At 35.5% G+C, this 24495-nt stretch overlaps 1 protein-coding gene and 2 pseudogenes across 1 annotated transcript; 1 reads left to right on the top strand and 2 right to left on the bottom strand.

The window, feature by feature from the left end:
- Positions 1 to 616: 616 nt before the first annotated feature.
- Positions 617 to 3078, top strand: LOC121224997 (two-component response regulator ORR23-like; annotated as a pseudogene).
- Positions 3079 to 4752: 1674 nt separating this feature from the next.
- Positions 4753 to 7239, bottom strand: LOC121225168 (brassinosteroid-related acyltransferase 1-like; annotated as a pseudogene).
- Positions 7240 to 10657: 3418 nt separating this feature from the next.
- Positions 10658 to 24485, bottom strand: LOC107888393 (CHD3-type chromatin-remodeling factor PICKLE). The gene is given in 32 exon segments (XM_041109320.1): positions 10658 to 11294; positions 11454 to 11527; positions 11892 to 12024; positions 12451 to 12826; positions 13555 to 13600; positions 13603 to 13684; positions 13829 to 13905; positions 13998 to 14059; positions 14654 to 14728; positions 14920 to 15025; positions 15124 to 15265; positions 15494 to 15691; positions 16684 to 16765; positions 16850 to 16959; positions 17462 to 17584; positions 17661 to 17727; positions 17884 to 18053; positions 18179 to 18317; positions 18514 to 18617; positions 18719 to 18861; positions 19209 to 19308; positions 19404 to 19454; positions 19995 to 20102; positions 20177 to 20389; positions 20469 to 20605; positions 20703 to 20798; positions 20899 to 21146; positions 21606 to 21767; positions 21840 to 21994; positions 22090 to 22227; positions 22513 to 22662; positions 24328 to 24485. Coding segments are annotated over 31 exon segments (4071 nt in total). The 5' UTR covers positions 22660 to 22662; positions 24328 to 24485; the 3' UTR covers positions 10658 to 11087.
- Between the last annotated feature and the right edge of the window lie 10 nt (positions 24486 to 24495).

The following is a 24495-nucleotide window of genomic DNA, read 5'->3' as shown; positions in this document are numbered from 1 at the left end:
AAATATATATAAAAATATAATAATAATGAAGTACATGGAGAATATCATATCACATATTAATATCATTAAAATTTTAAAGATTAAATGCCAAAGTGGTAAAAATAATCAAGATCAAATGATAAAATAAGTAAACATAAAGAACTAAATTTATAATTATATAATTTTTAAAAATAAAATAAAATAAATAATTGAGGAATGCTTTTTAATTTCTTCGAAAAAAAAACCCATTTGCCCTTAAAATGCAAATTTTGGTAGCAAAAGTCGTTGAAAGTGAATTTCAGTAAAACGTGTGAATCCCGATTTTCAGTCAGATTCATATTTCCACAGTATACAGAGATTAAGACCCAGTATACAGATTACAGTCTGTTTTTAAATATTAAAGGCAGTATTTTTTTCTCTTTTGAACAATCACTTGCTCTTTCTGTCTAAATTCACCCCTTAATTACAATCTAAAACTTCTCCCTCTCTTTCTGCCTTTTTGTCTCAAATTTCTTTCATTCTATGTTTGGAACTCTTTTTTCTGATTTGCCATACTGGTTTTCGTCTTTTTTGCCTTAATTTTTTTCTCTATTTATAGAATGGTTGTTGTTTTTTTTTATTATTTTGCAAGTTTGCGATGTTTTTCGGTATTAGTGGGTTTCCAGTGAAATCTTTGTGAGCTTCATTCATCACATTTGCATTGTAAAAATCTAAAGGAAGATCTCATTTTTCCGGTTTCTCTTCGATTCTACGGATAGTTCTTAGATTCGGGGTTTTTCTTTTTTTCAATGATTTGGTGATTTCGTGCTCCCAAAAAGATCATGTTTTTGCATACATTTTTTTTTTCCCATTTTGGATTCTTTGCTTTCCTTCAATTGTTTTTAATTTTGCTACACTGATTCAGTGTAATATTCATTTTTGGATTTTGAATCTTAAAAACATTAATAAAAGTGGTTCATTTAATGTGTGTATTTTGCAGTTACCACAACAAGCAAGCTAAAACAGCATTGAAGATGTTAAGAGAAACAAGAACAAGTTTGACTTGGTTATCAGCGATGTTCACATGCCCGACATGGATGGTTTTAAGTTACTTGAGCATGTGGGGCTTGAGATGGACCTGCCTGTCATAAGTAAGCTAGTAATAATGCTCTGCTTTTTTGGCTTCTTTTAATTACTTTTGACATTTTTATCAACATTTTAGACTAACTGCCATGAAAGGGGTTTTAATGCAACTTCTATCATTTCGGTTATCCCATGCAAAAATGGACAAAAAATTTCTGGGCATTTGGATTCCGGATCGGATATTTTACTAATGATATGATTAAATGCCTTCAGTGTTGTCTGCAAATGGTGATACGAAGCTTGTGATGAAAGGATTACTCATGTGCTTGTGATTTGCTGAAACTGTTCGGATCGGAGCTGCAAATATATGGCCATGTATGAGGAGAAAAAAAAAGGTGTATTCCGGCAGCAAAGACAAGCTCATCCAGACAGTGGGGGATGCGGGATAGGATTATCAGGAAGTTAAAAAAGGAAGAGAGAAGCAGAGCGAGCGTGACGAGAATGGCCATGATAACGAGGACCCATCAGCCCAAAAGAACCTCGTTGTTTGGTCAGTGGAGTTGCATCGCAAGTTTGTTGCGGCGGTTATCAGTTGGGCATTGACAGTATGTCTTAATTCTCAGCTTTTGGCTACATTGTGGCATAATATTATTACTATTGTTTTTTGACTCCATGTCTATCCTCACTTTCAATGTGTAATATTATCAATTTACCTGTCGACCACTGCATTTTCGGCTTCTACTTATAACATTTATTATCGATGTTTCACCGCTCTGTTCAGTTCTAGTTGCAGTGAATCTGCTCGTCAATGAAGCAATGAATCTGCAGTGAATCTGTTCGGTTTTAACTTTTCAAGTTGTTGCAATGCAGAGGCTGTACCTAAAAGATCCTAGAATTGATGAATGTTGAAAAGCTTACCAGAGAAAATGTCGCCAGCCATCTGCAGGTAATAACCCGGACCTTTCTGCCATAGTTAGTTACTATGATCCGAAACTTTTCAGGAAGCTAACTTTCATTTTTTTCGGTTACAGAAATTTAGGCTTTACCTGAAAAGAATCAGCTGTGTGGCAAACCAGCAAGCAAACATGGCGGCAGCTTTAGGCACTGCAGATTCTGCCTATTTACGGATGGGGTCTCTGAATGGACTTGGAAATTTTCCATACTTGGCTGGATCTGATCAGCTTCACAATGCTGCCTTTAGATCTTTCCCACCTAGTGGGGTGCTTGGAAGATTGAACAACGGCTGGGTTAGGCATACGTGGCCTTCCATCTCCAGGAACTATTCAATTAGGGCACGTGCAAAATGGGTATACAAATGATTTGCAGTTGCAATCTTTCGTTCCTGGACCATAATACCAACATTCTACAAGGTATGCCAATGTCACTAGACTTGATCGACTACAACATAACAAGAGTGTTGGCCACATAGGAGAGCTGCCAACTACGATAGTACGACTGTTTTCCTGGTTCTGGTAGTTAGTAGATGCAAGAATAATGGATTTCCAACAATCCACTTCTTGGTGTTACAAGCAACTCCTTGATGTTAGAAGGAAGCTCTCAGCAAGCCACTTCGCATACTAGTGTTTCTGCAATAGGCTTCCAAAATGGGAATGCTTTATCCGACTTTACTTTGATAGCTCCTGCTTCCAACCAATTGCAGGATTCAAAAGCAGACTCACAAGGCCAAGCATCCCTGATCAACTGTAATGCAGGGCAAATAATCAGAAGTGCTCCTCAAGAATGGAATGCCCCTAGAAAAGATGCCCCTTACCAATACATGCTTTGATAAACTCTTCGATCCTATTAACAGCGCCATGATTCAGTTGGGACAGTGCTTGGACCGAAATAACTCGATTTTCCACAGAACGACAGACCTTGGATTCGGTTGGACCATTGAACTTTGTTGATCCCTTATCTATCAAGCACAGTGAAGGTGACAACTACATTATGGAGCCATCAGTTATCGAAAAGGAAGGGTATCTTATGTTCAACCAAGGCCACATGGAAGTCATGTTCCTGATAACACCGGCTCCTTGAAGATCTGGCAAGTGCATGATGAACAGGTAAGGCTAGTTGTTTCTTCTTTAGTCAATATTTAGATTCTATTTCTCCGTTTCAGCCATCGAATTAACTCACAAATGGCAGACTTCGTACAAGTTATCATCTTTCATATGAAACAATGCTAGAAAGGACATGCCCGAAACATGCTCCACCAAATTTAGTGGAATGCCATTAGGGTTTAGTAGCATTCATAGCCTAGAGTGTCCAATTTTTCACCAAGTGTCTGACTAGCATGCTAGAACAGGACAGTGTTATTTTCTGGTCTTATTAGGTTCCGACCAATTTGTCCGTTTTGTTGCAGGAAGACGATTTCGGATGCAATGGTTATTCTCTAAGGACTTCCATATGAAGATAAGAATGTAGCCTCTGTACTAACAGCAAAAGAAGGATCTGCTTTTCAAAGCATTGCCCTCTTGGTAGTTTTGCCTCATGTGAACTGAAAACAAAATCTCCTATGATAATCTTTATTTTATGCCATGATTTTGTTGTCAAATCCTTGCACTTTTTATTCTGTCCTAATACATCTCTTAAGAGCTCTCAGTGCAACAACTTCTCCTGCTAAGCCTGTGAAATATTTGTATAATGAATAAAATATTAGTTTTTAATTAATGGGTTCCAACTACGCAGTATAATGTTTGCCTTGTATACTACATTCTTTACTCCATGTTTTATGCTAACCATGTTTCATTATTAAAACTAGGTTCTGATTCTTCAGACCCATTCTACTTAAATATGCTATATTTTCCTGTATTCATCAAATTTTGCATTTTTATTTCTTGAGATTTAAAAATGTTAATATTATTAAATTTTTGGTACGATATTTTGAAATAAAAAAAAATCGACTTGATAATCATGTAAAAAAAAAATGACGTTACAATGAACTTTGAATTTAAATAATTTTAATAGTTGAATCTAAATTTTGAAATCTGAAAAGTAAGATAACTAAATAACTAGAAATAAAGTATAATGATTAATTTTAAATTTATGAAGAGTATTGAGACTTTCAATTAAAATATGAGCTTTGTTTCTTCAGAAAAGCTTAAAGTACTTGTGTTCAAGCTTTCAATTGATATAGCTTTGAATAAAAAGATAAAGTTTAATATATTATTTGATACTTGAGTTTGACATTTTTTTAATATATGATTTTTTTGCTTTAATGTCGTATTTTTATTTGATAAAAGTTATACATTTGCTTAACTGTTGAGTATTTAATTTGGATTTCAAAATTGATTTAATAATTTTTTTAATAGAATAATTTTAGTATTAATTATGAATTTGTTAAATACAATCTGATGATTGATTTTTTTATTAGAATTTTTTGTGTGGATTTAATAAAAGTTAATTACTAATATTATTAATTAATTATGAATTTCATCAAATATTCAACCATAAAATAAAAATTAAACACTAAAAATTAATACTATTTACCTTCGCCTACAAAAATGTATAACTTTTTGCCAAATATATTAATCACTTTAGATGAAAAAAATAAGACAAATTACACCACAAGTCACCCAACTATTGTCTCCTTTCTTTTTAGTCACCAACCATTGACTCTTTCTTTTTTGGTCGCGCAACTATCAATTTTATATTTTGATAATTGAGTGACCAAAAAGAAAAAAGACAATAATTGAATACTTAAAAAAATAATAAAAAGTTTCAAACTCGAGTATCAAATTATATATTAAAAAAGAGTTCAATATTACACATTTCGAATATTATTATGTATAGTATGAGAACAATAGCACATCCTCCTTATTTAGTAATTGTAGTCCTAAAGTAATGATCACCCTTAACCTCCACAAAGGAAGTTGATTTTAATTTAAAGCAGGAAACTGTAGGGACTTATTGCAAATTGGTAAGGAAGTAATGAGAGAAAGCATTCAAGAATTGAGGTGGCAAACCGATCCTCACATCGATGCCTCTCAAATCATTGGGATTCTGCATGAAATATGCGACCTGAGGGATTGGAGAGAGTAATGGAGATACATAAGCTGCTTCTCCATGTAGGAAATCAATGGTGTGGAATGGCATCCGTGTCCAATCAGAGACTAGGGTTAGCTCATTGATTGGTGGGAGACTGCCCTGAGCAGCTCTCCATCTAATGCCTTGTTATATGCAATCACGTAGTCGTTGGTAATCGAGTTCTTGGCTTGCTTTATCTTCTCTATGGTAGCTTCATGGCTACTACTTCCAGTTGTTCGGCTGTTAAGGCTATGGAAGCTAGTACAAATGCGTTGCCACTGAAACCTTTTGGCAATGGCGGCACCATCTTGTTCTTACGTCCACTGCGAATTGCAAGCAAACCATTGCTCCTTTCCTTATCCTAATGCTTTAGTCTTGCCTGGAGTGTAAATCATTTCAGTTACTCTAAATATGTATATGTATGTATGTCTTCATGTGGAGAGCGCTATGAGCTCAAGTGGTACCCTAGCTCTCTCAGATCCTCTATGGAGGTCTAGCTTTGTTTTGAGCTTGTTTTCAAGTATAGAAACAATACTAAACTTATTCCGTACCCTGATAAAAGCATCATAAGTTTTTGTATTAGGAGCTAAATTGTATTTCTCTCTTTATTAAAAAAGTGAGTAAATTAGTTTCTGTACATTAGATAAAAAGCAAACTGGTCTTTTTGTTAAAATTCATTCATTTTATTGTTAAAAAACTGGTATAGCTAATAGAATAACCAAACAATTACATGTGACGTGCCACATGTACCTCATTTTGACATACATAGACCAGTTTTTACAGTAAAAATAGATGAAATTTCAAACAGTAGGACCTATTTGCTCTTTTATTTAATGTATAGGGACTAACTTGTCTATTTTCTGAATAAAAAGAATAAAATACAATCTAACTCTTAATATAAAAACTTTCATAATACTTTTACCGCGGATGTACCCTCTATCTTTTTATAAACATATATGATATTGATATAGACGAGCAACATCAACAATATAATTTTTAATCACTCGAATACTAGAAATGATCCTTCAGCTGAAAACTGAGATTAAACATTGTTTTACCTTCCATAAGTGAGCTGCAATGAGTTCAAAGGAAGAACATGAAAAGCTACCCCTGCTTTCACCACCAAAGACCTTGATTTTTAAGCTTTCTATCATTGCACCACTAAGGTGGAATGTTTTGAGAACAAGATTGGAGTTCCCTGTGTTGGAAAGTTGCTGCCTCCAAACTTCATATCTGGACCAGCGAGAGCTTGTTTTATCAACTGATGTAGATGATCTATGGCTGCTGCACCCCTTGTTGGCGCCGAGCTCCCACTTTCAGGCAATTTTGTGAGCTGCTGCTGACCATGCTGAGTACCCACCAACAATGGCCCCCTCTCATGCACAGGTTTGTAATCTGCAAAGTGCTTCTCTTTCTTTCAAAATTGCAGAATTTGAAGCCCATGCACGCAGAAAATCATAGGTGGCTGGTCCATCAAACAACGAGTGGCTTGCACCGATACTGATTGAGTAACCTCCACACCCGAACCTCGTGACCTACATCATACAATGAAAGTTGCATATGTCTATTCAATAACACGGTAGGATTCAACCAATTTAGTGCACAGCGGATAAAGAACGGAACAAAAGCCGGGCTAAATCCGAAAAGAAACGGACAAAACAGGCCCTAGGAAAATTAATGATCTCACCTGAGCAACAATTAAAGGCATCTGCGAGAAGTTCCCATGAAAGACAGGCTTGTAAGCCAATCGCTCAAAGAATTCCTGTATTGAGAAAGATCACCAAGTTGAATGATCTTCGCAGTGGTGACTGCCTCAGCTAGAACTGCACCACCATTATTGCACCAAAGATTAAGCTTACCATCAGCTTGGTTCAAGCTCAACCTACCTGCAGCTGGATACCATATAGAAAGTGTCTCTTCCAACCCAGATTTCAAGCTGTTGAAGATGGAACCAGAGCCGAGTTCTGGTAAGCAAAACAAGGTTTGTAAAAGAAAACCACGTACATTAACATCGGACACTGCCTGTCCAAATTGGAAAGATGGAGAATCTGTTGTGGATGATGCAACAAGGGTTTTGGGTGTACGGTAACTGTCTTTGTAACCACAACAGTTGGATAATTCTCATGATCATCATGTTTTTTAGTAGCCATGAATGTTTTTTTTTTCCCTTTGTTGCTCTCTCTAAATTTGTTGTGAGAAATATAAGAGAAATGACATGAACATTTATAAAGGCAAAGAGCTTAGGTTTCCAAGTAGCCAACCCTATGTTTCTTTATGGATTTATTTATGACTTTACTATAAAGAATGTAGAATATTAATGGTTTGTAATCCTAGCCTTTGATTAATTAATGTTTTGTATGTTGATGTGATGGTGCTGTATTTAATATTTGCGTATGAAAATGCCGACTGTATTATCTGGTTTGCACTACCAAGGGATTTACTGTGCCTGTATATGTCCCAAACTCTCACGAGAACATCAAATCATGGGACCCATCAACCCTTTTTTTTCGAGCCTAGCAAGAATCTAATCATAAAAAAAAATTAGGGTTTCTGGTTATCATTTTTTATTCATTTCCTGCAGTATCTTTCAAAGTTAGTAGGCTTTGATTGAACTCTAAAGCAAATAAGAAAAAAAAAAGGTTCAATAATAATAAACAATGACCAATACCAATAATTAAGTAAAATTATAAGCACATATACACTGAAACGTAATAATATGAGTTGTTTTGTAGTTATATTATAATCAAGTACTGTATATATAATCATATGTGAATCATTGTACAGAACAAAACCCAGCAGGAATTAACCACATTCAGTGCTTTTGATGGATTATTAAAAGTTAAGTGAGATTCTATTCACTTGTATTACATATGTATATATAAACAGGTTGGCATGTTGCTGTATGCATGTATATATAATATATATATGTACGTATGTAAGTATGTATGAATAGTAAAGCAAGAGCAAGCGTGTATAAGAAGAGCAAAGGTGTCTGTTGTTGTCTCCACTTTCCCAGCACTTAGCCTGATTTCCAGGGTTTCTTACATATTCTTCTTCTTTTTTTCTTCTCTTTATTTTCCTACTTTTCTCATCCACTTTTTTTTTCTCCTTTACAAATCCTAATTTGTTTGCACAAACAAATATGAAATATCCTTCTTTCGGCAGATCACCTGCAATTTCCTTTTGTACAGAGTGTATCCCTTCCAGCCTTACATATACAGATATGCTTGCATGCATGTCTACAAAGTAATAAGTAGTAGTAAACAGTATTTCACTGTGGATGTGCAGCGACATGCATGGTTTGATCCAGTTTTTTACTGATCTAAAACTTGGCATTAATGTTATCCTTTGTCTTGTATAAGCTTCATGGGCCTTAAACACTTTCCTTTAAAAGCTTCAAAATAAGTTTGCCTTTGCCATGCTATATTTGAAAGATACCCTACCTTGAACCATTTAGGAAAACAGAAAAAAATTCGCAGTCTCCTTTTGTTGGGTCTAAATAATTTAATTAGTTGCAGAAAACAAAACATTAATTAATACGAAAAGTTGGGTAGGCGAGGAAATTAAGCATAAGAATTAAGAAATGAAGATATTCTTTTTTTTGGCCTTGTTTGAAAGATAAAGAACCATGAAATCGTGTTCACAATGAATATTATGCTCTCTTGAATGGTCAACATTCGAAGCCAAAATTTTTATTTTTTATTTTTTTATGGATGCTGGTAGTCAAATTGTAAATAAAAAGTTTGGGATATTAAAATTGAATAATTAATTCAATAAATTAATTTGTTTATACATGTTTTATATCGGTAGTACTTAAACTTAGGGTTTTCAAATTACCAAAGCTTCAACTTTATTATTAATTCGAATTCTCATTGTTTATACTTATAGATATTATTGTTGATATAGGGAGCAGAAGTGGTTCAAAATAGTTCACTTAAAAAATGGAGAGCGGTAAGATAATTAGGTTGATCGGAATATGAATGATGGTAAAGGTTGGAGAGGAGATGAGAGTAGAGAGTCTAGTTAGAAGTGAAGGAGTCTTGGTCTCTTTTCCTGATGTCTAAAAGTTTTTAAAGTGATTTTCTCTTATAGTTCCTGAGGCTTCATGTGTCACTCTCATATTAGTTCTAGATTTCTTACAAGTTAATTGGTCTACTGATGTCTTAGTATCATAGGTTGTCCTGGATAGGTGCTAATATTCGAGTTATCATGTCTGGGGAATGAATATACATGACGTGTGAATGACAGTCATCATTTCCATGTTAGGTATGTGGGATGGTTCAGATTCACAAGGTCCTAAACTTGCGAGATCTAAGGTTCACAAGTGTCTCAACTTGCAAGGTGAGGACTTGCAAGATATAGGTATAACAATTGCCCCAATCGAAGAGGGGATTATAAAGTGACATTCATTAATACTTTAGGCTTTTGTGCCCTATCATTTGAGGTAGTGGGAATTTCTTTGAACGTAACGAAATGAGTTGTACTATTCGAAGGCATCTAATGGTGCGAGTTATATCTTCTATAGGGAGCATGGGCATATGAACTGAGAAAATTTTTTAGTACATCAAGAATTCAAAATTTTAAAAACATCTATGAACCAAATGTTTTTGTTTCCTTAGGGAGCTTGGCTTTGGTAGCTTGGGAATTTTGGGGTGTTGGAGAAGTTTGGATCATAGGGAAGTTGTTGGGATACGTCATTTGTGGCTAATTCAGAGGATCGGAAGTGATTACCAATTATTGATAGGAGGAGATAATAGTGATTTGAGATCGCTCATCCGAGGGGAGGAGGGTTGTAAGATAATTAAGTTGATTAGAATGTGAATATTAGGAAAGAGTTGGAGAAGAAAGGAGAGAGTTGAGAGTCTAGCTAGAGGAGAGGGAGTCTAGGTTCTTTACTAGGGGACCAAAAGCCTTTAAAAGGGGTTCTCTAGAATAATTCAACCTTGTATTGGTTTCAAACTCCGTACTCATTAGTCAATCTATTGATGTATTGTTGTCGTAGGTTGCCCTAGATAGGTCTTAATTATGTCTAGATTGTAATGTATGGATATTCATATCATGTGAATGACAGTCTCCCTTTCAATGTCAATTATATGATCTCGATGGTTCGCGTTCACAAAATTTGAACACACAAATATCTCATCATGCAAGATAGTCCTCTTTAACTAAAGGCTTGAGAAGCCACAAGCATGCAAGGTGAGCTCGCAAGCTACAAATGCAGCGATTATACATAAACATGATTGCAAGTAACAATTAACAAACACTTTTTGTTAACTAATTACTTACTGTGAAGCAAAAGATGATTGCAAATTTCTCATTAGGGGTATTTCAAGCTGATTGAAGTTGAATTTGTTGTATGTTACCTCTACAGCCAAACCAAATCATAAATATTGTGTTATGTTTATTATTATCATAACAATCTTATAATTCTTGCAAATCTTATTAGTGAATAACATCTTTGTTTGCTTTCAATTTCATCTCTATTTTTTCTTGAATTTCTAGAACCAAATTTCTGGATTTTCTTTATCGTAATGAACATTTAAAATTTTAAACAAAATATAGCCAAATTAATCTTTATACAACACTAGACTTTAAACTTGCTTAAAGCACGAAAGAATTTGTGTAGAAGGTAACTATTAAAAGAAAATCAAGTTTTGGGTAAGGAATATTATAGCCTCTCAATAATCATCTATTATATCACATTTAATTTAATCATCCAAACAATGACCCCTGCTTCAGATTTCTCTGCACTTTCCCTTTCATTTTCACTAGATATAGCCTCGGATTGAGTCCTGGCGCCGTCTTCTTTCCCTGTTTCTTCCATCATCACATCATTTCCAGTAGTCTGCGTCTGAGATGAATCTGCTGCTTTTCCATTGGATCCAAACTCGAATCTTGATCCTCTATTTTGCTGCTGTCTTTAAGTGGATCAGAACTGGTTAAATCTATATCAGTTACTTCTACGATAGCAGGTTTCTCAGGCTCAGATTCTCTTTGTGAGTCCTCCATCTCGATTTCAGTCACAATGGCAGGCTGTTGGTTAGGTGGTGAAATGGACCTTGCTGCACAGCTCTGTGACCTGCAGCAGTACTGACTACAGGCTGCTCTGCAGGTGAAAGAATTCGAGATATGTCCCCACAAATTTCTTCCAACGTATGGAGGTTCTTCTTTAGATTGAGGCTTGACTGAACTGCTTCATGAACATTGTCCTCCAATATCTTGCAAATCTGCATCAAATTGGAAAAAACCAAGAACGCCTGTTAATTAAAAACATGGCCTTGGCCTCACCGCTACAACCTCCATTTCTAGGATGCTGAACAAGGAGTAAACAACATCCTAATAGTGTCATCCTGTATGTTCAAACCCCTTCAAACACAATGGTGTACCTTATTGTAATGCTGAGGCAGTTCCAATCGATCTGCATCGTTGTTGCAAGCAGCTGCTGAAATTTCTTCTGAAGCTGTAAAAGGATAATTCTTTCATTACAAAAGCAAACTTGGGAACAGTAAAAGATCATACCACCAATCACAGGAATTCTTTAACCAACAAAAAGAAAGCTTAAAGGTCAAGGGAAGATAATACAGGACTAGCTCTCTTTCTTTTTATCTATCCTCCTTTTAGATTATTAACCATGTGTAATTGTTCTTACTCAGGCTACAGATGATTATCTGTTAATCCGGATAGGAGACTACCTATAGTTAAAAGGGGGGGCGGGGGGTGGAATCTCTCCTTCACTCATCTTTATATGACAATGGTAATCATATATGTGAACAGGTAAAGAGCTATAGTAAACCAATTTTTTGATTCAAGAAATTATAACTAACCAATTACTTCTATTGGCGGTAAGCGTTCAGAATCTTGTGAAGGGGTCTCTGTTGTCCTTGCATTTGGCATGTCTGCGACCCTTTTTCCATTCTCTTGCTGTTCACTTGCCACCTCATTTGTTTTCATCTCACCCTAAGAGAAAATTTAAGGATAAGAGCAAACAGTAAGTCCACAAGCATCAATAAAATTCATGTAATTTCAATGTTCATGCAAAAATTTTAAAACAAAATAGGGTAACAATAATGGAGTAATAATTAAGAATGATGCTTAGGCTCATAAAATGTGTAGGAATTCAGGCTCTTGAAGTGGGAAAATTTTTGCTGGATGAACACAGTTCATCAAACTGTCCCCATAAAAAAAAAGCAACCTATTTCTGTTTACTTGATCATATTCGTTCATTATTTACTTGCTTTTTCACTGTAGATGGATGTCATTACATGTAATAAGATGATGTTTTCTTCACCATTATTAAAAGGAAGTCAAAAAGCATAGCACTATAAGCCAAAGTTCCTAAAAATTGCTTGAGCCAGAACTTCAGTTAGCAGTAGTTCAACTTACATAAAACTCTTTCTGATACTCTGCATTGAGGCCCTTTTCCAAGAGAAGCACCCTTTTCTTGACATATTCAACCTGCCTTCTCTGCATATCTCTAAAATGATACAATATAGAAGGATCATGGTATACTCGCGCTTGGTTCACAGCATCAGCAACTCCCTGGGCTACCTCACCTCCCACGTCATTACCAGAGCCATTTCCCTGAGTCTGGGTTCCTGTTGGTTCTATATTGGTTGTATTAGCACCATTTTGCACCTGAGAACCAGCTTGCCCAGGAATAGGAAGATTTATGATGGGAAGATTCAACTCTTGACAGATCACCTCCTGAATCCTCAAGTCTTTATCATCAACAATAGCTTGCCACCTTCCATACCCATGCCTAACAGTAAAATGAGTTGACATAGGCGACAGTATTAATGTAAAGTGCAACTCAAATTTCAACTCATGACATTATAACAACTGCATTAGAGTAAATAAAACAAGACTAGACAATATCATGCATAAATCTGGTTCAACACTAGTGGCTCTCATAAATTTTATGCAAATTATCACTCCATAATTTGTGCATATGTCCTTTATAACCTCTGTGTAAGGTATGATACCAACAGGCAGAAGCAACTAGCATAGGAACATATCAGACGGGCACCAGCACATAATGGAACTAATTTAGGTCCCACTGTAACTCATTACACGGACATAGAAATATCAAGACTTAATGTACATAGCACATGCTTTACTTCTTTTTACATCTAAGACTCCCCAATAATAAACCACACAAAAAGCAGTCTGATGCACGGAGCCACAATGGAGTTAAATTGGTTCAAAAACAAGTATGTTAGGGGTGCAATTCAAGTTGCACCATGAGATCATCACTTCAAGGGTACAAAAAGCTTCAGAACATGATTTATTTACAGAAAAGGATGGGGTTCCAACAATGCACCTCAACAGTTAAGAAGACATTTGAGAAAGATTGACTGTAAAACGTCACTTTCCTCGTCAACCAATCTAATATTTCATTGTTGACTACAAAAAATGAAAATGCATCAGAAATATAACCGCAACATACAGTAGCTGCAGTTAATGTCCAAGAACTTCAGAGATACATACTTTAAAACCGCGCGCAGTAACAACAAATCATGTTCCTCTTTCCAAATTTCCCGCCCTTTAGTGTTGGGTAACGCATCATAATATCATCAGTAAAAAGTCGGGTGCCAGGCTTTTCTGATGCATCCTTCACCTGTTTTTCAAAATAACATCAAAAATTTTATCTCATCATGAAAGTCAACATTTCTCCAAGGAACATGATTTTTCACTTTTGAAATTTATAACAAAGAAAAAAGTGAAGATTCAAACTTTAAGAATCCAAATTGGCAACACTTACCTTCTTACTTACTAAAAGCAGGACAGCTATCCTAACTAGGACATCTTGAATTCTAAGACCTTCTTTAGGAACACCATCTACAACCAAAGACTGAATGTCAAACACCAAGGGAAGAAATAAAAAATTGAAAGTAAAGAAGAAGAAGAGCCATGCAGCACTGATCAATCACCGGAAAATGTCGGAGAATCGGTTATATCTTCAGCAATATGCGTCAGGAAAAGAGTACCATAACTGAAAAATAAGATAGAAGACGAGGACTATAAGTCACTATTTTGTACGTTCATGCTCTCATGAAAGCAATAAAAAAAAAGGCAAATAGGATTAAGACAAGGAGATAAAAATGCTTATATGAGCAAGATAGAGTGAAATCTGGCAACCACTGCATTCTACAGAACGCCTGATTGATAGAAAGTAAAAACACTCCACATCTGTATTTTCTACAATCATATATGCACAAACAGTTCAAACCCAGTAGCAAAAGAATTGATATGTGGTGCTCTCATGATCTCACACGTCCGTAAAGAAACATAGCCAAGAGAATAAGATTGACACAAGCAAAATGTAAGAAAGGAAACTAAATTGATAGATTGTAGGAACCGATCAATAGAAGTGACAAGCTTAAAGCAAACCAACTGATAAGAAGTTAAAAACCCCACTGCAGTATTTTTTTAATGCCCGGACCATTCAAACCCAATAGCAAATGAACATAAAATGCCACCACCTGTAAAATACTAGCTAAAACTGCAGTATAGCATGTTCAAAACATCTATATTATATGCAGATCTGGCAACACATAAACAAAGAAGAAGATGTCACTCTGCATACTCTTTTATTTCGTCATGACTCTTCTGTTTTAAGCGAGATGCAAACTCCTTCCAGTCAAAATCCCCGACCCCAAACCTGAAAATACATTACTCCAAGCAAAACACCACAATGAGACTCAGAATAGTGAACCCATCAAAGCTTCAACTTGCAACCATAACCGTAAAGTAAAAAGGCTAGTAAATGACATTCACAAACCCAAAGAGAGGGAAGGGAGAAGTTCACAATTCATCAAATAGAACCCAAAACATTATTAGAGAATGACTGACCTCATCAATATCTGTACAAATGCGGCCCTTTGACTCTGATTGAAACCGAGCACCCTGAATGATTTTCCTTCACCTTCCATTAGAGGGAGGGGCTCCGTATTATCCACTACAAAAGTCGTTGGAAATCAGAAATTTGATCAAAATATAATAGATGAACTTCTCTTACTGACACATTGACATCTTATGAGGACAGGCAAAACATACCACGAATTCTCTTCCTGTAAGGCTTCCTCCCAGGTTGATTTACAGCTGAAGTATCAGCATCAGTTACTTCAGCTTCAAAGTCCTCACCATCAGAGCTTACATCTTCCAAACCAGCAAGGTCATCATCTTCAACAGAAACCATCTGAAGAAATTCAGAGAGCAGAAGTTAAATTCCTTAGCAAAAAATAGTAGAATATAAATCTTCCAAAGATACCACAAAGAAATCAATTTAGTACTACCATAACATTAAGAACCAGCACAAAAACATAATCAGGTTGGAGTTTAAGTCATTCAACTCCTGAGGCACCTTAAACAAACCAACATCTGGCTCGATCAAATTTTGATGTATTGGTAGATACTAGAAACATACCTGCTTACGGCTTCTCTTTCCTTTTCCCAAAGCATTAAACTCCTCAACTTTATGAACTTCATATCTGTCTCGTAACAACTCCTCCCAGTAACTTGTTCTTTCAGAATTGCTCGTAGTATCTTTATTTTCAACAGCCACATTTTGAGTTTCTTCCTCTGCAACAGTTTCTGATTCCTTTATAACTTCATAATTAGCTACCTGCCACAAATAACAGCAGTTCTTTTCTGTAAGAAACCAAAGGCAGCAAAATATAGACAACAACAACTCAATGCAGTAAATCCAAGTGATTCAACAAACTAGCAACACCATCAATATATTGTGTCTATAGTTAGTAAAATTCTCTGTATGGGCAATCCAACCAAGAAAAGTCAATTATCTAATGGTCAGACTTGCTCAAATCATTTTCCAATTCAGACATCATACCTACTAATGTTCTAAATGTTACTAATTGAAAATGGCGAAAAAATAAAAGATCCATTCCCAATACATCCAAACCAAAGTGTACTCCAGTCATCTATGAACAAAGAACAAACAAAAGATCCAATGCTTGCATCAGCTCCTATTTTTACCATTGGAACAGATTTCCTTACCCCCCCCCCAAAAAAAAAATTCATCTAAATGATTTCTCTCTTGCTCTAGCCAATGTCTAATTTGTTAAAAGCAAGTGAAAGAAATAAAAAGCCTTCTGAATATGGTAGACTATGATCCCTAGGGGTACAAAATATAATTCCAAGTGAAAGAGTGTTCCATCAAAGTAAAATATCTTAGAGACTTTGGTGGCATCACTACTGAAATCCATAAAAAAACAACCTCAAGAACCCAATCTGCTATCATTGCACTAAATATTATGTCAGTAGAGGTATTCTGCAAAATGAAGTGCCATGCAAGGCAGACTCTCGACAATTACTAAATTTTGGCACTCAAAACAAGTCAGGCCAATGCATGTAACCAGGGATGCACTGAGATAAACTCTTTCCTCAAAAAACTGTTTATTTTAGACATGCTAAATTTGGTATTTTAATGGTGTGAATTTCGAAAGCAATTCAATTATTAATACATACCATACGTATTTTAGACCAACGCATGTACCATTATTCAAGCCATGTTAATTGACAAACCAGTGAGAAGAAGGATGCATAGCCAATAAGCAATGACTAAATTACAAGTTAGGATATAAAGATAGAGATAACCTTGAAGGCCTTCAAAATTTCATCATCTGCTTCGTCATCCACTGAAGCATCTTCACTGTCAGCTTGTTCACGATCCAATAATCTATCAAAAGGGAGAAAGAATTGAACTTCAAAGCTGCAGAAGACATCAATCAAGTTGTAGGGAAAATAGAGATAAAAAGATCACCTATCGATAGCAGCAGCATCATAATGAATTTGACCAGACTTCCCTGCTTCATCATTCTCATCAGCAAATAGTTCCTTTGAACCATATCTGATGATATCATCCAACTCTTCCTAAAGAAAACGACGACAAATTAATTTTTTAGCTACATGATTGTGTTTCCTTTTTTGGGGGGTGAAAAAGCAAGATGTGACAGTAAAACTGTCCTTAACCCATTTCTGAGTAAACCCCAAACAACTTGCTCACATTCAATAGATAAGTATGAGAAATGGAAAATGCACAGAGGGTTGAAGTTTCCAGAAGTCACAGCACACTACCGGTTTATTGACACTGCACAGGCACTTAGCAAGGATAGCCAAAGAAAAATGCATTTACATCACTGGTAGGGATTGCACAAATGACAATCTCCTTCCATTGAGTATTAACATGGTGTCATTCTCCAACAATCTATTAAATTAGAATTCTTCAAATTATTCTTCAAATCCCTACTTTATTCAAATGTAATAATATATAACCACACTTGACGTACAGACTTTGCAAGATATATATGCCTCTAAACCATGTAATGTTTCTATCATCATGTGGATCCCGCATTATACCATAAACTTACAATACCTGATTAATATTTTGAGCTTTTAGCCTACCAACAACAAGATGCTCCAAAACCATCTTCTTCTTAGTCATCTGCATCATCCTTTCTTCTATGGATCTTCTTGTTATGAGTCGATAAATCATCACCTATAACACAGATGAGGCTCATTATCTAATTCTCAATCAAGGGTTGCCTTATATAAATCAAGGAATCAACTTTAACCTTGTTTGTTTGTCCTAGTCGATGAGCTCTAGCCATTGCTTGTAAATCAGCATGGGGATTCCAATCACTATAGAGCATGACATATATTTAAGTGAGACTTAGTGAAACAAAAATAAACCATTATGAAAGAAAGCATTTCCATCATATAAAACTCCAGCCACAAACAGAAAAAAAAAAGGGAAAACAAAAATGGAAAGCAAATATAAGAAGGTAATTGTTCAACCTATCATATATGATAACCGTATCAGCAGTTGCAAGATTTATACCCAAGCCACCAGCTCTAGTGGAAAGCAAAAAACAGAACCGGGAAGAATTTTTGGCATTAAACCGATCTATGCGTATTTGCCTCTCAGCCCCACCAACCTTTCCATCTATACGTTCATACTGCCACTTCTGAAAAGTAAAAAAAGGACAAGATAATTAGTAAAATTTCTCCATGAGTTGGAGAACCAACCATTTTAGAATAAAAAAGCATGCTAATGCAAATGATGTAACCAAGAACAGTATCATGTTGACACCTTGTAAGTACAGTAATCCTCCAGTAAGTCCAACATGTGCTGGAACTGTGAATATATAAGAACTCTATGACCCTGTTCTTTAAGCTTTACCATCATCTTGTCCAACAGTTGCAATTTCCCAGAGGATTCCAGGAGCTGTCTGTAAAGCCATAAAGAAATGGTAGAAGTTAAAAACATGGGCATTCAATAGATCAGGACATAAATTTAGATGACTAGAAGTCTAAAATAGATATTGCAAGTACATAAGAATACTTTCAGCGCAGATAAGATAAGCAATTCTTATCATAACAAAGAAAAGCAAATAAAGTAGCACAAAAGTACACATATAACTTTACTTGTAAGCTTCATTTGCATCTTCGATATCTGGTTCTACCCCTTCCAACATATAGGGATGACAGCATAGCTTTCGCAACTCCATAACCACATTAATGAGAGATATCTAATCCAGGAACAAACATTAGCCAAGTAATAGGGCACTCGGCCAAGCTAACACAGTGGTGGGGGGACAGAAGAAATTTATTTCATAATGTGTGAACTTACTTGTGCACCACCACGTCGGGTAAGTATCTGATAGTTACGAGTCAAAATCGCCTTGTAATATTCTTTCTGCTTGCTACTTAAATCAACACGTAAAATAAGTTCTTTCTTGGGAGGAAGTTGCTTCATGACATCCTTCTTCAGCCCTGAATTTATAGTATAACTAGTTTTTCAGAAAGACCATAAGTTGAACCAGTAAATACACAAATATGGATCAAGGAACTATAGCTTTAGCAAGTCTGAGAAAAAATATATTATTTCCCAATAAAACCAAAGCCCACTGAATCAAAAGAAAAAGGAAACCAAAAGCAATATGGTCCGCATTGCTTTGCAGGAATAGGTGTTCAACAACAAACAAGTTGCACATAGGATATGGGGTAGTGAAATCAAAGCCAGTAGCAGTTAGACAAAATGTTGTTTATAAGGAGAAGTATGTAGCTAAACAAGCACAATAATACATATGGTCCTGTGTGGAAAGGTTTAAGATATATACTTCTAAGGAGATGTGGGGCCAACATGTCATGAAGTCTTGAAATCTGCATCTCCTGACTGATATCCTTAAATTGCTCCTGGAACTCCTCTAAACTTCCAAACTGCAAGTAGGTGAACAAAATAAAGCCTCGTAAATTCTTCCTGCAACCCTTCTTGATTAACAATCCATATTCTACAAAGCAAACATGATACTAACCTTTCCAGCATCAAGGAAGTGCATTAGCATGAAAAGTTCATCCAGATTGTTCTAAAACCAAACAAATATCCACGAGTAAGTCATAGATCACAGAAACACAAAGTTGTCTAGACACTTCCAGAGATGAGCAATTTCTTCCTAAACAAGCTTCCACTTTAGTTCAATAGAAACACAATACACTGGATGCATATTTTTAAGTACATCGGTTAGCACCAGTTCTTAAAAGAAGTGACATATGCTTCTTGTCTTTATTTCTCAACATCAAAATCTCAAATTTTGAAAATTTTCTCTCAGATGAAAGTTTAATGGACTACCTAAAAGGTAACCATAACAACTTTAAAAAGAGTAAACAATTAACTGAAAGACTTGGAAAGCGAATCTTCATCTTGAGACATCAGAAAGAAAGTATGTCACAAAACATGGGTTGAAAGGAACAACATGCAACATAATTGTGCCATTGCTGGAGAGCATATTCATAATTCACCGAAAAAGCATGGTAAAGCGTCATCCAAATCTAGGTAGCTGAACTTTTAATGATATTTGGTATAGTTTTCACCATCTCCAATGTCATACCAAAAACAAAGAATATACCTGAAGAGGCGTTCCAGTCAAAAGAGTGCGGTGGTTAGTGGTATACTGCTTCAGTGAAAGAAACAACTTTGAATCCTTGTTCTTGAGCCGATGACCTTCATCAACAATCTACACAATGGTGCAAGTATTAGCAAAAATCACCTAAGAACTATCAAACAGACTCGATGAGCAATGAAACTTACCATGCACTCCCACTTTATTGGCTTCAATGATGTTGTGTCCAAGTTAATCATCTCATATGATGTTAACAGGACATCAAATTTTATTCTATCTTGCTTGCTTTCACTTACAATTTGACCAGATTTCTTTTTCTTGATCTTCTTATGATTTTTTGGATGATAAAATTCATATTCCCTTATAATTGCACGAGCTTGGGAAGTGCCAACATACATAACCTGCATCATGTGAATCCCCAATCAAAATAGCATATATTGATAATCAAAACTAATAATTTGATATTTTTCATGTACATACAACATTCATTTGGGGAGCCCATGTAGCAAACTCCCTTTCCCAGTTCCGTAGTGTTGAAAGTGGTGCTACTACCAAATGGGGAGCAATGTTTTCTTCAAAAAGTGATGCTAAAACTGCAATGCTCTGGATGGTTTTACCTGCAACCAAACAAAAGCAAAGAATTAGCAACCCCATCATCAAGATATAAACTATTCAAACTTCTTCAAAAGCAACCTCTACTCAAACATGACTTACCAAGGCCCATCTCATCAGCAAGAATTACATGTGTTTGTTTGGACCAAGAAAAACGCAAGAAGTTCAACCCTTCAAGCTGGTAAGGATGCAGCGAGCCTAGAACTCCATGAAAATGCTGTTAGCAATTGATAATGACCAAATTATGCATAAGCATACTCAGAAGCTCCAGATTGCAGGAGAAAAAATCAGAATGTACCTCCAGAAAGAAATTCAGGACTATGTTCATATGGTTGAAATTCCTTTGACTTCTTGGACACAACAGCATCTTGAAGGCTGCTTTTTTGCTTACTAGCAGAAGATTTACGAGATCTGGATTGAATTTTATTAAATCTCTCAATTTCGGGTTCAAATGCAGATATATCTGATTCAAACTCCCAATAACATTCATCATAGGGAAGTTCTTTATACTTGACAAGGTACTCCTTCTCGTCGTCATCATCTCCCCTGAAGAATTTAGTATGCATATAAGAATTCTACATCAGCTACTGAACCAGTAACCAATGATGAAAAAAGAGCAGAAAAAAACAACCCAGATTTACTAACAGTAAAAAAAATCACTATCCACAACTCAGGCGATGTTGAATAAGTGAGAATAATTATTGTATACCAGCATGTTCCAACTTTAAATAGAAGAGATAATCAATTTTTTTTCTGCAAGCTCATAGTAATTTTAAATTAATGTCATTTATACCCCCCACCATAATAAAAGAATACAAACTAAGTCCACAAACAAAAAACAAAAGAGAGAGACAGAGAAAACAGACCAGCAGAAAACTTTCAAAGTGAAACAATCATCCAAATAAAAATCAAATCATTAAAATCAAGGACATGCAACACAGATGAGTACATCAGTGTGTCTATATATAATTATCATTGATGCAAGACAGTTTAAGATAGGTGAACCTGCAAGCAAGAATGCGATCAACTGTAGTCCACTCAGGTCTAATGGCAACAAAGTCATCTTCAGAGCTATTGTTTGATGCCACTTGTCGATGGAAATTGTTCACCTTAGTCCTTAAACGAGGATTGGACTTGAAAGCTTTTACAAATTCCTTCTCAGGTACCCTAACACAGCCAAGCAGATATACAGTCAATGTTTGCTGATAAATATACTAAATACAATAACCAGATCCTTACCAAGTACAATGCAAATATGATAATCCTTTCCACTTCACAAGATACTGTTTCACAAATATTTGCTTTGAACCCAGCTTGGAAGCATCATTATCATCAGCCACAGTAGGACGCATTTCACAATCCAATATCTTGTCAATATCGTTCAGAGGGCTAAACTGCAAGAGCAAAAAGGTCATTCTCAGCTGCCGTAAGCTATCAAAGTTATTCAATAAATGTATTGACTATATCATAGAGTACTATTGAAACGTACGCATTCAGGGCATCTCCAGTTGTCAGGAAGCGGAGCTTTTAATGGAGGAAGTAAACACTTTGGATGGTATGCATAAGTACATGTTGCACAACTAAAGAGATTCTCACCCTCTCCACAGGCTTGGCACGAGTTCTCTTTCTGTGATTTTAATCATTAAAAAGCAGTAAATTGAAAGTAAAACTAAATTGCCAACAACCATTTGAAACATCCCATAACAAAATTAAGAACAAAAACATAAAATCAAAGAATGTAACATGCCAACATTCACCTCTGCAATCGACCTTCAGCATTTGATAACATGAAGGCAGTTATACAAAGATTAAACACAATAACAGGAAAGGAAAAATAGGTATCTTATTTAGAGATAATGTTGTTTATAGGAAACATAGAAACCAATAATACAGAAGAGAAAAGAAAACATACCGCGTCAGTCCTGACTATCTTTTCCAAATTCCCCTCAGTTTTACCAGATTTTCCAGACACAAAATCGGCATCGTCATCTGATTCATCCAAATTGTAAACAGGCCTTCGATCTGATCTAATCCGAAGCCTCTCAACCAAGCTACTCATATTCTGCAGCAAAGATGCAATATATGTATTTTAAAAACCATAAAGTACCAAGACTAGTGTTTGCTTATATAACTTGTGAAAATAAAATTTATAAGAAGTAAACATCAATCCAGTCCAGTTCTAAAATAAATACAGACCGTATTCCAAACTAATATTAAGAAACAATGAACTTAAAGCAGAATCTTAAACAATTAATTATTGTGATTACTTTTCTTAAACCTTTTCATACCAAAATTAGCAATCACTTCCAGAAAGTGTATAAGAAAGGAAAGGTAGGTAAATTAACAAATTTATTTTTAAAAAAGGCAGTTACTAAGCACTTAAAAGGAATGGATATAGCATTTAAGTCGGTAAAAGTAGGAGGCCCTTGTAGTAGGGATTGGATTGCATTTTTCCCCCTCTACACAAAAAATAGGCAAATTAGTCCTTATACGATAGATCAAAGCATCAATTGGTTATTCTGTTAAAAATTTCATCCATTTCTACTATTAAAAATTGGTCATTGTATGTCAGCATGAGGTAACGTGGCATGCCACGTGTCACTATTTGGTTATTTTGTGAGCCATACCAATTTTTAACAGTAGAAATGAATGAAATTTTTAATAGAAAGGACCAGTTTGCTCTTTGATCTAATGTATAGAGACTAATTTTTCCATTTTTTTACTAGAAGGGGCAAAAAAGTGTGCCAGGTCAAATGCACCTCACCCAGAAAGGTCTACACAGCTTTTATTGTCTAGCAATGAACTGCAAGGCATAGCTGCAACTAGGTGCAAGCCTTGACAACAATGATACGAAGTGTTAGGAGATAAGGTAATGAAGATACACAATTTTAGAGCTTATTAATAACACAGCCACACGGTTAACAGTGAATAATAAAATAATCTAATAAATGGACTTTTCTGCTTCAAACACTACCAGAAGATGAGAAAGACAGTTCAAAAAGAAAACTGATTCAGATCAGGGCAAAACACCACAAGAATTAATGAAACCACCAAGTAGTTTAACCTGAAACTGAAAGTGATACATCACCTCCAAAGAACTCATTGGATTAATGACGCAGTAAACAAAGCCAGAACAACAATGAAATTGGCTGTACCAGGAAGGAAAATAATCATTGTGAAAAATCAACTACAGAGATTAAATGAAAATGTCAAGATAGAAGAACGAAAATCTTGAATTTTTTATTGAAACATCCAATCACAATAACAAACAGAATCAACTAAAAAGATAGGGTTGAAATTTACCCTAGGCGCCAAGCCTTGATGCAAAAGACATATCCTATAAACTAAACCAGTTTCATGTCCGTATGTTAAACTGGTTTATAATTATCAACCAAACTTCACCTTGAGCATAACAGAGGAGGTCATACATTCACTTACATGAATGCATCTAAAAGACAAAAGTATCATGTTAGAAATACCAAATATCAACCCTAAAACTGAACTTTCAAGCTGACATGTAAACAGAAATACCAAAAATTAAACAAACATACCAAAGTGAAACAATTATTATTGAAAACAGAGAAAAAAATGCAATCTCCACTTGGCAGAGCTTCGAGGAAGTTAAAACTAAAACCTCATTCATTCCCTAACATTCTCAGGTGCTTTGAATCTAAAGAACTGTTATATCAAACGTAAGAACAAATGTACAGGGAACAAAGCGAATTACCGAGGATTAAGGGATCTGAATTACCCTCAAGTATGTTGAAGCTCTATCGAAGCCGATAACCGTAGTTTCAACGAGATGGCGGAAAGACGGTGGAGAAGAAAAGAATCGCGAAGAAATAGAAATAAAAATAACCTGAAACTGTTCAAGGAAAAAAAAAATTTAACAGGA

The sequence above is a fragment of the Gossypium hirsutum genome, chromosome D13, assembly GCF_007990345.1.
Source record: "Gossypium hirsutum isolate 1008001.06 chromosome D13, Gossypium_hirsutum_v2.1, whole genome shotgun sequence".
NCBI lineage: Eukaryota > Viridiplantae > Streptophyta > Magnoliopsida > Malvales > Malvaceae > Gossypium > Gossypium hirsutum.
The sequence above is the reverse complement of the archived record's forward strand: the minus strand, read 5'-3'. Positions and strand labels throughout refer to the sequence as shown.